The sequence below is a fragment of the Xenopus laevis genome, chromosome 5S, assembly GCF_017654675.1.
Source record: "Xenopus laevis strain J_2021 chromosome 5S, Xenopus_laevis_v10.1, whole genome shotgun sequence".
Taxonomy (NCBI): domain Eukaryota; kingdom Metazoa; phylum Chordata; class Amphibia; order Anura; family Pipidae; genus Xenopus; species Xenopus laevis.
In genome coordinates, this window is record NC_054380.1 from 126,499,495 (window position 1) to 126,515,432 (window position 15,938).

The 15,938-nt window shown below is 40.4% G+C and overlaps 1 protein-coding gene across 3 annotated transcripts in view; it reads right to left on the reverse strand.

Annotated features, from left to right (window-relative positions):
• Positions 1-15,938, reverse strand: part of rock2.S (Rho-associated, coiled-coil containing protein kinase 2 S homeolog) — a 127,970-nt gene that overhangs the window by 64,771 nt on the left and 47,261 nt on the right. For all 3 annotated transcript variants that reach the window (XM_018264206.2, NM_001161388.1, XM_018264207.2), the window contains 2 exon segments: positions 3,301-3,382; positions 1,394-1,494 (listed from right to left, as the gene is read on the reverse strand). In XM_018264206.2, coding sequence (XP_018119695.1) covers positions 1,394-1,494; positions 3,301-3,382 — 183 coding nt within the window.

Sequence of the window (15,938 nt, forward strand, 5' to 3'; positions counted from 1 at the left end):
TGTATATAATTTGCCAGCAAAAGAAAAAAAAAAAACTATATATAGTTGGGTACAGGCAATACACCTGCAAGCAGCTCATTCTTTCACCCTATGGGTAGGGTTACGTAGCAATTACATCAGGGCAACCCTGGAACCTCAGACGAGGTAGTGTCCAATATACACATACAAGGCGCTGGCCAAGACAATCTGCCTGACTGCAGAGAAGCTAAGCAGGAAACTACTTATTTAAAGGAAAACATATAAATATGCTTATAAGTAATTCTAAATATATATATATATATATATATATATATAGCACCTGGGTATATTATACCTCAGCATCGGCGTGCTGGAACCATTGGAATCCATATATATATATATATATATATATATATATATATATATATATATATATATATATATATATATATATATATAATTTTGAATTAAAATGTAGAATTACCCATAAGCATTTTTATATATTTACCATGATAGCTACCCTTTATTATAATATATATATACATTTACACTGAAGCCTAAGAATAGATAAATGTATTTTTGCTGGCGACCTGATTCTCATTAGAGCCTTGAAGACCTCCATACAGCCCTGATATAAAGATACCAGGCTAAGCGGGTTTTAGTGTGAGTTGTACTAACAGAAGCCACCTGCAGCATGTTTCTGCATAGCCAAGCATTTTATAAACAGGTTTCTAATGCTTAAAGGAACAGTTCAGTGTAAAAATAAAACTGGGTAAATAGATAGGTTGTGCAAAATAAAAAAAATTCTAATATAGTAAGTTATCAACAAATGTAAACTATAAAGGCTGGAGTAACTGGATGTTTAACATAACAGAACAGAGCACTACTTCCTGCTTTTCAACTCACTAACTCTGAGTTAGTCAGACTCAGCGACTATAAGGGGGGACACGTGGGACATAACAGTTCAGTGAGTTTGCAATTGATCCTCAGCATTCAGCTCAGATTCAAAAGAAACAGTTATGACCCATGTGGCCCCCCCTCAAGTCATTGATTGGTTACTGCTTGGTAACCAATCATTGGAAACCAAGAGAGCTCCAATGCAGGAAGTAGAGTTCTGGCTATTATGTTACACATCCAGTCACTGCAGCCTTTATACATTACATTTTTGGTTAACTAACTATATTAGAAACGTTTTTTATTATCTATTTACCTAGTTTTTTTTTATACTGAACAATTTCTTTAAGGAGATCTAAATCAGATATCTGATGCCCATCAAAGGGGAATTCAGAAGGCTTGAGAGAAAAAAGGAAGTAATAAGCAAAATTCTGAATTTAGTCTGAGGATTTGTTGGATACAATGCATACAGATTGGTTTGTGAAATTATAGCAATAAAACAAGTGACTCATTTTACTCCAATAAAATGTTAAAGTCTTACCAACTGGACTTCCCCAAAGGCACCTCTTCCAATGACTTTGACAACGTCATAGTCTTCGGCTTTCATCTGAAGCTTGCGGACTTCCCTGACAATTTTTTCATCTGAAAAATTAACAAATTAAATGCTAAAGGGGTCACTGCTGTCAGAATCATTATTAAACCTAGATTAAGAATGGCACCCTTTCTTGTGAAGTTAAAAACAGATTATGACTATGGACAGGCTAACCTAGAGATGCTCTGCACCCTGCTGTTTCACAGAAGGATACAGCCCCAGGGTACAGGGTATTAGCACAAATGCCCAGCAATCACCCTGAACCTCAAGGCAGCAAAATGCAAATATACAGTGAAAAGGGTGATGAGGAAAAGATAGCTTAAACCAAGGAATAAGTGTGGGCAAAGACATAGAAACTTATAATAATAGAGGCTAAAAATGAAGCTTAAAGGGATACCGTTATGGGAAACCATGTTTTTTTTTCTTCAAAATGCCTCAGTTAATAGTCCAGCAGAATTCTGCACTGAAATCCATCCAAAAGAGCAAACAGGTTTTCTTATATTTAGTTTTGAAATCTGACATGGGGCTAGACATATTGTCAGTTTCCCAGGTGCCACCAGTCACGTGATTTGTGCTCTGAAACTTCAGCAGAGCAATGGGAAGGTAATCAGATAACAGCTCCCTGGCAGATATAAGAACATCACTCAATAGTAAAAATCCATATCCCACTGTGACTACATTGAGTAGGAGAAACAACAGCCTGCCAGAAAGCAGTTCCATCCTAAAGTGCTGGCTCTTTCTGAAAGCACATGACCAGGCAAAATGACCTGAGATTGCGCCAACACACCAATATTACAACTAAAAAAAAAATACACTTGTTGGGTTACAAATGTAATATGGTAGAATGAATTATTTGCAGTGTAAACAGTATAATTTAAAAATAAAAAATACACCATAAAAATCATGACGGAATCCCTTTAAAGGAAAACTATACCCCCCAAACAATGTAGGTCTATATTAAAAGATACTGAGTAAAACAACTCATGTGTAAAACCCTGCTTCATGCAAATTAACCATTATCATAATAATATACTTTTTTAGTAGTATGTGCCATTGGGTAATCATAAATAGAAAATTGCCATTTTAAAAAATAAGGGCCGCCCCCAGAGATCGTAAGATTCACTGTGCACACATACAAACCACATGTACGGTCACATGAGCCAATTAACAGACAGAGTTCTGCCTTTTGCTTCCTCACTTCTTCCTGTTACAGTTAGTGTTGTAGTATTTCTGGTCAGGTGATCTCTAAGGCAGCACAGATAGAGTCACGAAATGGTGGTTCAAGGCAAGAGATGTAAAAGGGCAATATTTATGTAAATATATATTCCAGTTTGGTAAGATTCTTTAATATGTCATTCAATTTGATATAAACTATCTGTTGCTTAAGTATTCATTTTGGGGGTATAGTTTTCCTTTAATGTCCCCAGACACTGCTTATTCTGTGCACAAAAAATACTTCCCTTCCTACAATAGGACAGTAGTCGCCCATGGGACAATTATTTGACTTGTTAGGGGTGTGACTTATTAAAATACAACAATGTAATAAAATAAAAGGAGGAGGGGACAGAAATCTCTTTAAGGGCTGAATCTGACCTACAGACCACCAGTTAGATACCCTTGCCATTTTACTTATCTGTACCCTTTCACTCTCTAAACACTAAGGGGAAGGGTTCAACTGAGATAAATAACATGCACTCGTCCGCATGTTTCTATACAAGGTCTGGATGAGAGATTCATGAAAAGGTCTTCTGCTACAGTAAGTTCCTTATATACAATACAGTATTTATAGCCATGTTCATTTTTAGGCTTTAGCTCTCCTTTAATGACAATGGGCAATCGTATAAAAATCTACTTACATCTATTTAAAAAGTTATCTATATTCTTGTTCTTTCGTAGTGCAGGGAAATCAAGGTCCAGGACGATTGAGTTAAGGCCATCCTGCAAAAAAACAAATTTAAACATAATGTAAAGAATGTACAGTTGGTACAGTTTCACAATAACAATTACTTAATTACATAGAAACCCTTCGGCTGATGCTGACTTGTTTAATTTCTTTACCATATCAATACCCATAGCTCATTAAATGTTATTTCATAAAAATAAATTTGTATATTTAGTTATTACATATAGGTGGCTCCAAGAGACTTGGAGGCATCTAACTACTTCCAAAGCTAGGACAGCTGTACACGTCCACTCTCACTGAGAGCAATCTTCCTTCACAGACCAAATGTTAGATGTCTATGCCAACTGTCATCTTCTTTTCTATCTCCCATGCAGGTTTACTAGCACTTTCAGGGCTTAGTCATTTGCTCTGCTGAAGGCAAGAAATGCTCAGGTGCCTCCAGACAGATATCTAGTCTCTGATCAGGACACATTGTAATGTAAAAAACACTATATGAATACGAGTATATATACACATGTAAAAATTGCAACAGTACATGATATTTTCATTACTTTAAAACACTTATTTTGTGGTCTTACTGTTCCTATAACAAAGCTTGCATTGACAAAGCATGCAGAGGGTGCTCAGCAGTGGCTGAAGCTGCTGAAAAATGTAACAACTAATGTATCAAAAATGAGCCAATTAACAGACAGAGTTCTGTCTTTTGCTTCCACACTTCTTCCTGTTACAGATAGAGCTGCAGTATTTCTGGTCAGGTGATCTCTGAGGCAGCACACAGACCATCACAAAATGGGGGTTCAAGGCAACAGATTTTAAAGGACAATATTTACTTAAATATATACTCCAGTTTGGTAAGATTCTTTAATATGCCACTTAATTTGATATCTGTTGCTTAAGTATTCATTTTGGAGGTATAGTTTTCCTTTAAGTGAAGATTAAAATCTCTCATCTATGCTATGTGCATGCAGTGCGTGAATTGCTTCTGCTACAAGAAGGTTTTCACTTGTACAAGAGCCAAAAGAAACTGTGTGTAATGGTTAGAGATAATATAGGCATTAAAGGAAAATATGAGTGGTGTTGTACTGTCCCAGAGCAGGAAAGACAAGGTCCTACAGCTGCACAGAAATGAATGATTTCACACGTTACTTCCTCTGTGGTATGGCTCCGCTACAAACCCACTTCTGCTCCCACAATAGCGGCTCCACCTTACAATTTTCCTGTCTAAGAAACAGAAATGTCATTTGTTCCGCAGACTTGTCACTGTCTCACAGAAATGACATTTAATAACCACTAGGAGTTAAACGGCAGTTGTGTAATGAAACTATAGCAATGTTTGTCAAGGTTACGCCTTAGGCACGCTGCCCTACCTGTAATCATTAGATAATACTAAACTGCTCCAGGCAAGGGCTTTTTATAGCATCCCCACCCGTCTAGTTTATGTTAACCCATGTGCCGTGTCTAGAAAAGGAAAAGCGAAAGCACGCCGGCAGGATCACAGCAGCCATGGCAAAAGGGTTTTTAAAGGGGATCTCCATACAAACATAAATTGAGCTTTTTGAAAAGTAAACTTTGCAATATACATCAATTAAAAAATATGCAGACTTTTCATTATTTTTAATGGTTTGGAAGTTCCATTAGCCTAGCCCCCTGCTCTTCTGCTGATCTCTCTGACTACTTTGCTAACCTGGCTGACTACTGTTACTTTGTATCAACAGCCATCTGTCCTTAGCCTGCATCCTCCAAAACCCACAATTCCCTGCACATGTGATTTCAATAAGGAACTGAACATCATAGTGCAATGCATTGTGGGTTATGTAGTTCCTGCATGCTGTCTGTAAGCTGTGGAGAGGTTGTTACAATTTGTAACATCAGTGTTTAGTTCCTCCTTCCCTGCCCGGATTTCAAATGAAGCAGAATGAGAAGAACTGTCCCAGCTGGATTTCAGCATAGAGAATGGCATTTATTCATACTTTTTGACGAAACAGGTAACTGTGATGGATATATTAGGGGTGTCTGTGTTTTGTGGGCTTCTATCAAATTTTGGTTTGGAAGCCAGAGTTCCCCTTTAAGAAGAGGTTGAACACGGGACAGAAAGGGTGTAAAAGGGGAGGCCCAACTTGTAGCTCCGCCTCCCTGCAGCTACAGATTTAAAAAAACTATTGTAAGTTGTCATCAATAAACGCTATAGAAAGAAAAAACAACCAAGCACAAAAGGGAAAAACCAAAGTAGAATTGACAAACGTTTGGGGAATCCTGAAGGAGGTTTAGAAGTGGAGTTTGTAAGTGGAGCTACAGTGGTATACTCCATGCTGGTCAGTCTGGGGCGAGGGGGTGCAGGATCACTTGTGTAGTGGGGCAGTGTGCTCAGCAAATTGTTCATCCCCTAGAATTAGCTGAAGTGTATGGGTAGAGAATAGCAATGGGCAACTCTGTCCTTAAAAATATATGAAACAGACAAAAATCCCAAAACACATTGAGGTCATGGGGCGTTTTCAAGCTGTGGAACTTTTTTTTATTTTTTATAATGCATTGGCATCATGGGTGCTTTTTCATGGCAAAAAAATGTGCCCGTCTCTAGTACAGGAAAACTAGCCTCTTCCCCTCAGCAAAGTCTTCCCCTCAGTTTGCAGAGCTTAAAGGGGTTGTTTACCTTTAAAATAACTTTTGGTATGATTTGAAATTGGCTTTAATTTTTTTGTATTCTTTTTGGGTTTTTTTTTTTTTTTTTAGTTATTCAGCTTTTCATTCAACAGCTCTGCAACTATTTCAGCAATCTGGTTGCTAGGATTCAAATTACCCTAGCAACCATGCACTGATTTAAATAAGAGTCTGGAATATGAATAGGAGATGGACTGAAGAGAAAGATGAGTAGTAAAAAGTAATAAATATTTTGTAGCCTTACAGTGTATTTTTTTTTTTTTAGATGAGGTCAATGACCCCTATTTGAAAGCTGGAAAAAGTCAGAAGAAAAAGGCAAATAATCAAATTGAAAAAAACTGTAAAAATAAATAAATAAATAATGAAGACTGTAGCTGCCGAGAACATACTAAACGTAAAGCACCCCTTTAATTAGAATAATCCCCTAGTCTCTGTAGGAGAACATTCTTTACTATAATAATTTCCTAAAACATACGTTATGCCACATTCATCTAGATAAATGGCCTAGATACAGCTAATAGGGAAACATGGAAAAACATCCCTGTCTGCCTTCCACAAAGATGGTTTTTGGTGAGACTTTTGGTCCTTACTGGGTGAGATTATAACACACACACACACACACAGACACACACAGACAGACACACACAGACAGACACGCACACACACACAGACAGACACGCACACACACACAGACAGACACGCACACACACACAGACAGACACACACACACACAGACAAACACACAGACAGACAGACACACAGACAGACAGACAGACACACAGACAGACACACACACACACAGACAGACAGACAGACACACAGACAGACAGACAGACACACAGACACACACAGACAGACAGACAGACACACAGACACACACAGACAGACAGACACACACACACGCACACACACACAGACAGCACACACACAAACTACAGACACACGTCCCAAACCACCTACTGCTGCCCCAGCATTGAACTTCTAAAATATCTGACTCCATAGATAACAAAGAAATACTTCTTTGTTGCTACAATGTACAACTGGTTTAATTTATAGTCTGCATTTGAGAATCCCCAACTGCCTGTAAGGTTATATACCCGGCACTATTCAGCCAAGACAACAAGCACTGCTTGCCGAGTTACAGCGTCTTAAGTCAATGTACAAATCAGAATGATAAACAGGGGAGAATGTCCTGTGTAGGTATATACTGTGCTTCTGGCAGAAGCCAAAAGAGCTCCGACTAGTCACTTGGGGCAATAAAAAGCAGATTGCTCCAGTTCTATATGGCTAGCACTAACACAGGGAACAGCACTTGTAGGAATAGCAGCTCTGCTTTCTTTAATATAAAGCCTTATCCATCCAGCGAGGAGCAGTCGCATCTCACTGACATGATACAGTTACTAACCCTTGCATCATTTTGCAGTATTTCTTGCACGGATATCTGGATGCTCCCTGGCAGGATACTGGGCAGACAGTACAACATGGAACAATAAAGGGGCCAATAAGTGCTGACTCCATTAAGGTGCAGATTTATCAAGGGTCGAATTGAAAATTTTTGAGTTTTTTAATGGTCAAAACTGTTGAATTCCACTATGGAGTTATTCAAATTCCATTCAAGTTTTTTTTATAATTAGAATTAGATTTTTGAGATTTATCATACTCTGGCCCTTGAATTCTCAAATTTGACAATGCGCCACCTAAAACCTGCCAAACTGCTGTTTAAGTCAATGGGAGATGTCCAGGGATCAATTATAAGTTATTTGCAGCCTTTCTGACTTTCGAGTTTTTTCGGAGATAAAAACTCGAATCGAGTTTTTTTTGTTAGATTAGTATTCGATTCGAGTTTTTGGGTCGATTCTAAACACCGACCTTAAAAAATTTTGATTGGTCGAATTTCGAGTTCATGGGAGTTTGAGAGTTTTAAAAAACTCACATGAATTCGAAATTCGACCTTTGATTAATGGGCCTCTAAAAGTAGTCAATTAGGCTGCTAATGTCAGACCATGTATGCCCCCTTAAGGGTCAGGGCACACAAGCAGATTCAGGGAGATTAGTCGCCCAGCGACAAATGTCCTGTTCTTCGGGGCGACTTATCTCCCCGAACTGCTTCCCCTGCCTTCCAAAATGTAAATCACCGGCGGCATGGCACTCGGAGCGATTCGTTTTCCGAAGTCGTCTGAAGTTTCTTCGTCAGACAACTTCGGAAAACAAATGGCCCCCGGGTGCGATTTGCATTTTAGCCGGCGGGAAGGCAGTTCGGGGAGATTAGTCGCCCCGAAGAAGAGGAGCTTTGTTTTATCAAAACAAGTTTTGCACTCAGTAACCATTAAAGGGATACTGTCATGGGAAAACACGTTTTTTCAAAACACATCAGTTAATAGTGATGCTCCAGCAGACTTCTGCACTGAAATCCATTTCTCAAAAGACTGTGTCGGCAGCTCATTGGCCCGTGTATGGGGGCCCCCGACGGGCTTCCCCGATCGAGATCTGGCAGAAAGTCGGCCAGATCTCGATAGGATGGGACAGAAAATCCCGTCGGATCGCGGCCGCATCTGTTCGTTGATGCGGTCCCGCGATCCGACCGCCCGTTTGCCGAATGCTAGGATCCGATCGTTGGGCCCTAGGGCCCACGATCGGATCTGCCCGATATTGCCCACCTCAAGGTGGGCATATCGGAGGGAGAACCGCTCGTTTGGCGACATCGCCAAACGAGTGGATCTATCCATGTATGGCCACCTTAACACAAGATAACCGCTGTCTGGTAGATATAAAACCAACATTCAATAGTAAAAGCCAAGTCCCACTGAGACTGATTCAGTTACATTGAGTAGGAGAAATAACAGCCTGCCAGAAAGTAGTTCCATCCTAACTTGCAGGCACAAGTCACATGACTGGGAGCAGCTGGGAAACTGACAATAGTTCTAGCCCCATGTCAGATTTCAAAATAGAATATAAAAAAAATCAGTTTGCTCTTTTGAGAAATGGATTTCAGTGCAGAATTGTGCTGGAGCAACACTATTATTTGAAAAAAAACATGTTTTGCCATGACAGTATTTCTTTAAGTACAAAAAGTGTAGAACTTATGAAAAAGGTAAATAGACGTACCAAGAGACACATTAGCTCTGATCCCAATCAGAGCTTAACAAAGTGGACCATGGCTGGTGGTCCGGCCATCAGAATAACAGCATAAATTAGCAGAGAACACAAAGAGCATGGCTGAAGATTTAATGAGGAGGCTGCCAGCGCATTGTATAAATTATTCTTGATTACATTTGGCTCACAGTGCTCTGCTGACGCGGTAAGCCTTTAAACAGACAAACGGGTTCTCTGCATGCCACTGTGTGTTTGTCCTGTGGTTGGGAGAGTGCCAGCACACGCCAACAGTACAATAACACGGCTATCTTTATGCAAACCACACACAGTCCCGGTGCATTATGCAAGAAAGCACAGAGGGGGTGCTCCATTCTGCCGACTGGAGTAAGAACATGCCAGAAAAGCAAAACAATCTCCTTTAGCAGATGCTCAAAAGGGTAAAATTAGCACCACAACCGAAGAGAGCATAGTGTATTGTGTGCACTGAGAGCATCTTTTTTTTGTAAATTGTGAATATCCAACCTGTAACCCACCAGCTAGGGGCAATGAGTACTAAATGGTAATGAGGATGAATGCACTGGCCACGGGCAGAGTACTTACTCGCAGTGAGAATGAATGTGTTGGCTAGGGGAAAACTGCCCTGGGGAATATTTTTTTTAGAACACTTGTGGAGAAATGTAATAATCGAAAGTTTGCTGCAGTCAGTCCCTCACAGCAACCAATCAGATGCTTGCTTACTGCAGCAGACCAGGAAATGCTAACTGGTTGCTATGGGTAACCGGGCCTGGTGAAAAACTAAGGACATATAAAGCGAAGTAAGAATACATAAAAATAAGCTAATAAATAATAAAGAAGGAAAGGCAGAATAACTTGTCCCACATTCTCGGATCATATGCCATTTAGTTTCCACACTTCCAAAAAAAAAATCAACTCTCCAGTAATTGGGATGCTGCAAATGTAAACCTAAATCAGGACATTACCTAAAATTAGAGAATTTTGCAGGAAAAAGGGAACAGTATGAGACAGCACTTCTTAACCTGATGAGCTATAAATGCCCAGTTTCGTCCCAATAGGATATAAATATCCTACACTAACAAATATATTTTTCCTACATAGTCTGGTGATTATTGGACTCGGTGGGTGGTTTAGAGAGTTCAGTGGGGTGAACTCTGCAATTCAGCTCAGCAATGGCAGATTGGTGTTCTGATGCGTGGAGGATTGGGGACAAAGTGCCCTTGTCAGTTTAAAAAATGCATAAAACTGCACTGCTCTCGGTCAACTGGAACTTTAAATTAACTTTTTTATGATGGAGAAAGATATTGAGACAATTTGCAATTGTTTTTCATTTTCTATTACTTGTTTTTGGGTTATTTAGCTTTTTGTTCAGCAGCTCTCCAGTTTGCAGTTTCAGCCATCTGGTTGCTAGGGTCCACATTACCCTAGCAACCATGCACTGATTTGAATAAGAGACTGGAATATAAATAGGAGACGGCTGAACAGAACGATGAGTAATAAAAAGAAGCAATAACAATAAATGTGTAGCCTTACAGAGCATTTGTTTTTTAGACAGGTGCGTGACCCCCGTGTGAAAACTGGAAAGAGTCATAAGAAGAAGGCAAACCATTTAAAAACTATATAAAAAAAATAAATAACCAATTGAAAAGCTGCTTATAATTGTCCATTCTATAACATACTAAAAGTTAACTCAAAGGTGAACCATCCCTTTAAAGAATGGGTGTTTTGGAGCCGATGCCCATGGTTCCACAAAAAGCAGGGGCGACAAAACACGTCAACATGCTCCATGTTCCACTGGTCGAAGAAGAAGCTGAAGCTGCTATTCTTGTGTAAGTATGAATGGCAGAATTCTGCACTGAAATCGATTTCTCAAAAGAGCAAACAGATTTTTTTATATTCAATTTTGAAATCTGACATGGGGCTAGACATTTTGTCAATTTCCCAGCTGCCCCTGGTCATGTGACTTGTGCCTGGAGAGAAATGCTTTCTGGCAGGCTGCTGTTTTTCCTTCTCAATGTAACTGAATGTGTCTCAGTGGGACATGGGATTTTACTATTGAGTGTTGTTCTTAGATCTACCAGGCAGCTGTTATCTTGTGTTAGGGAGCTGCTATCTGGTTACCTTCCCATTGTTCTGTTGTTAGGCTGCTGGGGGGGGGGTGATATCACTCCAACTTGCAGTACAGCAGTAAAGAGTGATTGAAGTTTATCAGAGCACAAGTCACATGACTTGGGGCAGCTGGGAAATTGACAATATGTCTAGCCCCATGTCAGATTTCAAAACTGAATATAAAAAAATCTGTTTGCTATTTTGAGAAATGGATTTCAGTGCAGAATTCTGCTGGAGCAGCACTATTAACTGATTCATTTTGAAAAATATTTTTTTCCCATAACAGTATCCCTTTAAGCACTGCTAAGAAACTGGTTATAGTGTCTCTATGAGAAGGGAGCTCACATAGGGAGGGTACAGTACTGAGCACAGTAGCCATGTTCCTCTCTGCTGCCCCCACCCACGTTACCTTCCATCAGCCTTCCCTCCAGACGCTGTGCATTACTTTTTGATCTTGATCCAAGAAATTCTAACTATTTCCTTCATCTCTCCCAACAACTCGCCATCTCTGCTGCTGCTGGTTTGGAATATCAGTAGATCTGGCCGTGTTTTGGTTATTTCCCCAATGCAAATCTAGGAGACAGCATGTCTGGAAACAATTTAGGTGGCAAGATCTTAAGAAACCATGTGCAGCAGTGCAACCCACTGTCTAAAGATACTGTTGTACACCAACCACCCATACCATCCCACAGTCTATTATACACACACCCTATATGATAGGGCAGAGAATATTGAAATATAGTGGTATGGGAACAGGGGTCGAACAGACCTCACAAGGGCACACTAAAGCTGGCCATACACGGACCAATAAAAGCGGTCGACAGACAGAGTAGGCAGCTTATTGGCCCGTGTGTGGGGTCCTCCGACAGGCTTCCCCGATATCACTCACTCAAATTGATTCCAGTACAAACAAAATGTAACAAAATAACTGCCTTTTGCACAAATCCTGCATGTAGAGAGACATGATGTCTGGTGATTTTAATAGAGTGAGCTCTAATACATCTTATATTAAATTTTCATGCTTGCGATAGTTCCCCTTTTAAGGTAAATATATACTTGCTGTCCTAAATATTGTGAATGGCTGATACACCAATAGTTTTCTATATCTGTTTTCATTCCATGAGCTATTGGGACCCTGACCAGAAGTTGGACCTTCAAGGAGGGCCCCCGACCAAAGGTTGGACCTTGTTGGGAGGTATGACCTTAACGTGGAGTTTCAACTGAAAATGTTTGGCAACCACTGCCCTTCTGGCAACAACAAAAAAAAAGAATCAAACCATCTATGTCAATTTGCACCTCTCTCACAAACCCTACCAGATAAATAAAAGGAAGTGGCCCGTACACGTCAATGGAATCTGCACTTCAGAAAAGCAAATATTGTTAAAAAGTTAATCAAGTCTAATGAACTAATCCTGCCACTGTTTTGCCTTTGAAATAGCTGCTTCTCCTTTTACCGCTTTTCAAAAATATTATTTCTAGAGTGTGATGTATTTTGTACTGCAGAAATGGAAACAGCTGCAATTGGACTTTTTTGTGCCTTTTAAGCAAAACGTGACAGAGCTGAGGTTTATAGCATTCTCTATTTAGTAACTGCATCTATTGGAGAAAGCTGCTGGCTCAACAAAGATACAGGAATCAAGGAAACACTGAAGGCTCTGAGAAATCTTTGGCCATTGCAAGCAACAAAATAAGATTGTAAGCTCTGTGAGGAACAGTTGTCCTTGAAAGGTCCATGTACATCAAATTGCAGTATAGGGGTTTTCTTCTGGATTAATGAGATGTTCCATGCAGAAATACTACATGTATGCTTGCCCAAATAATTGTGGCACAGTGGGAACACACACAAGCTTGGTTATATTTACAGAGAACACTATTCTACTGTGAACCAATAAGTAGAACAGAAAGTCATTTTAAGTAACTGTCCTAAATTATAGGGGCAGATAATATTGTGCATTATAGTGGTATGGGAACAGGGGTCAAACAGACCTCACCAGGGCACACTTAAAGGGATACTGTCATGGGAAAAAAAAAATTCAAAATGAATCAGTTAATAGTGCTGGTCCAGCAGAATTTTGCACTGAAATCCATTTCTCAAAAGAGCAAACAGATTTTTTTTATATTCAATTTTGAAATCTGGCATGGGGCTAGTAGACATATTGTCAATTTCCCAGCTGCCCCCAGTCATGTGACTTGTGCTCTGATAAACTTCAGTCACTCTTTACTGCTGTACTGCAAGTTAGAGTGATATCACCCTCTCCCTTTTCCCAGCAGCCAAACAAAAGAACAATGGGAAGTTAACCAGATAGCAGCTCCCTAACACAAGATAACAGCTGCCTGGTAGATCTAAGGACAACACTCAATAATAAAAATCCATGTCTCATTGAGACACATTCAGTTGCATTGATAAGGAAAAACAGCAGCCTACCAGAAAGCAGTTCTCTCCTAAAGTGCAGGCACAAGTCACATGACATGGGGCAGCTGGGAAATTCACAAAATGTCTAGCCCCATGTCAGAGCGGCAGAGGGGAGGGCCAGAGAGGTGAGGGGAAGCGGCAGAGGGGAGGGCCAGAGAGGAGAGGGGAATTGTCAGAGAGGAGAGGGGAAGTGGCAGAAGGGAGGGCCAAAGAGGAGAGGGGAGCGGCAGAGGGGAGGGCCAGAGAGGAGAGGGGAAGCGGCAAAAGGCAGGGGCAGAGAGGATGCGGCAGAGGGCAGGGCCAGAGTGGAGAGGGGAAGCGGCAGAGAGGAGGGCCAGAGAGGAGAGGGGAAGCGGCAGAGGGGAGGGCCAGAGAGGAGAGGGGAAGCAGCAAAGGGCAGGGGCAGAGTGGAGGGAAGGGCGGAGGGAGCTTATGTCAGATATAATTTAGGGCAGCCATCTTTTTTTTTTGTCCCCTGTACACGAGCAAATGGTGGCCTGTGTATGGCTCTAACAATACAGTACCCATTATAGAACCAGTTCAGTGTAAAAATAAAAACTGGGTAAATAGCAGTGCGAAATAAAATAAAAAATCTAATATGATTAGTTAACCAAAAATGTAATGTATAAAGGCCAGAGTGAGCGGATGTCTTATTTAACAGAACAAAAAACTACTTCCTGCTATTCAGCTCTAACTCTGAGTTAGTCAGTGACTTTAAGGGGGGGCCACATGGGACATAACGGGTCAGCAAGTTTGCAATTGATCCTCAGCATTCAGCTCAGATTCAAAAGCAACAGTTATGGCCCATGTGCTCCTTCCTCAAATCTCTGATTGGTTGCTGCCTGGTAACCAATCAGTGGAAACCAAGTGAGCTGAAAAGCAGGAAGTAGTGTTCTGTATTGTTAGACATTCAGTCACTCCAGCCTTTATACATTACATTTTTCATAACTCCCAACTGTCCCGTTTTCAGAGGGACAGTCCCTCTTTGGACAGCTCAACCTGCAGTCCCTCGTTTGTACTGGAAAGTCACGTTTTTCTCAGCACTGAACAGCCAGAAAAAGATACGTTTCTAACTTAATTGGCTTTTGGCAGAGAGCCCAAAACTGCCACAGCAGCAGATAAGATAATTTTGTAGCAATTTTTTAGATAAGCAATTAAGTAATTGTAACAATATAAGATAACAGGTCCCTTGGGAGTCAATTCCCCTTCAAAGTCAATTCACCTTCATTAGCAAAACTGTAAAAACTAAAAAAAACTGCCAAATTTTGTAAAATGAACATGGTAATTAGGGGGTGTGGTCACAAAAAATGGGCGTGGTCAAACATTTTAATTTTCAAAATGTTGGGAGGTATGCATTTTCGGATAACCAACTATATGAAAAAATGTTTTTTGCACATCCTATTTACCCAGTTTTTATTTTAATTCTGAACAATTTCCTTAAGTTGTGAAGAAGTTGTGAGCATTATACTGCCAGTGTTTGGGTCGCTAAACAAATTAAACTTTGTGCCCCCATCACGTTGCTTTTCTTAAACCCCACCGAATCCCTGTCAATAAAATCAGAAGGAATGGGTAGCTACAAAGGCTGCTTATTTCAGTCAGTCAGGAATGTGTATAGAGAACAAGTGACTTCTGTTTATTCCCCTATAGGAATGTGTTACTGTAAACATGCAGGCAGATATCTGCTGTGCTAACCTGGGGAGATTAGAGCCGAGACTAATGGCACCTTCAGCCTTGTGTTTTTGTAAGAGGCTACTTTATACAAGCTATTGCCTGGAAAAAAGGCTCTTCAGAGACCAGACTGTTTGTAGGGCCTCCAGTCATCATGAGCGAGGAGGCCTGGTCTCTGAGAGAACAATACGTTGGCTTTGATATAAAACAGGCGCCGCGTTGCAGCCCCTAAGAGACTCTTTAGCAGAGCGGATTGTACATAAACTGTAATGATACAGCAGCCTTAAGCGTTTATACAAGAGACGGGGATATAGTGAAGTAATGGCGCTGTGCGATCCACTAAATCAAACAAAATACTTCAGCTCCTGCATGAAGAGCACTACTAGCCTCTAAAAGCTGCTCTTTACATGCTGCACAAATTCTCTGTTTTGGATTGAAAAGGAAATTATGAATCTGAGTGGAAAGAAAATATAGTTTTTAAGCGTGTGAAATAGGGTGGGGGGGAGTGGATTTTATTGCTATGTTGAATCATGTTTTCTAAATGCATAGATGGTCACTTTGATGGCCATGGAACTTTTGGGCAAGAGTGAGAGACGGACTTTATACCAATAAATAAAAGGCTGAAATACCACATT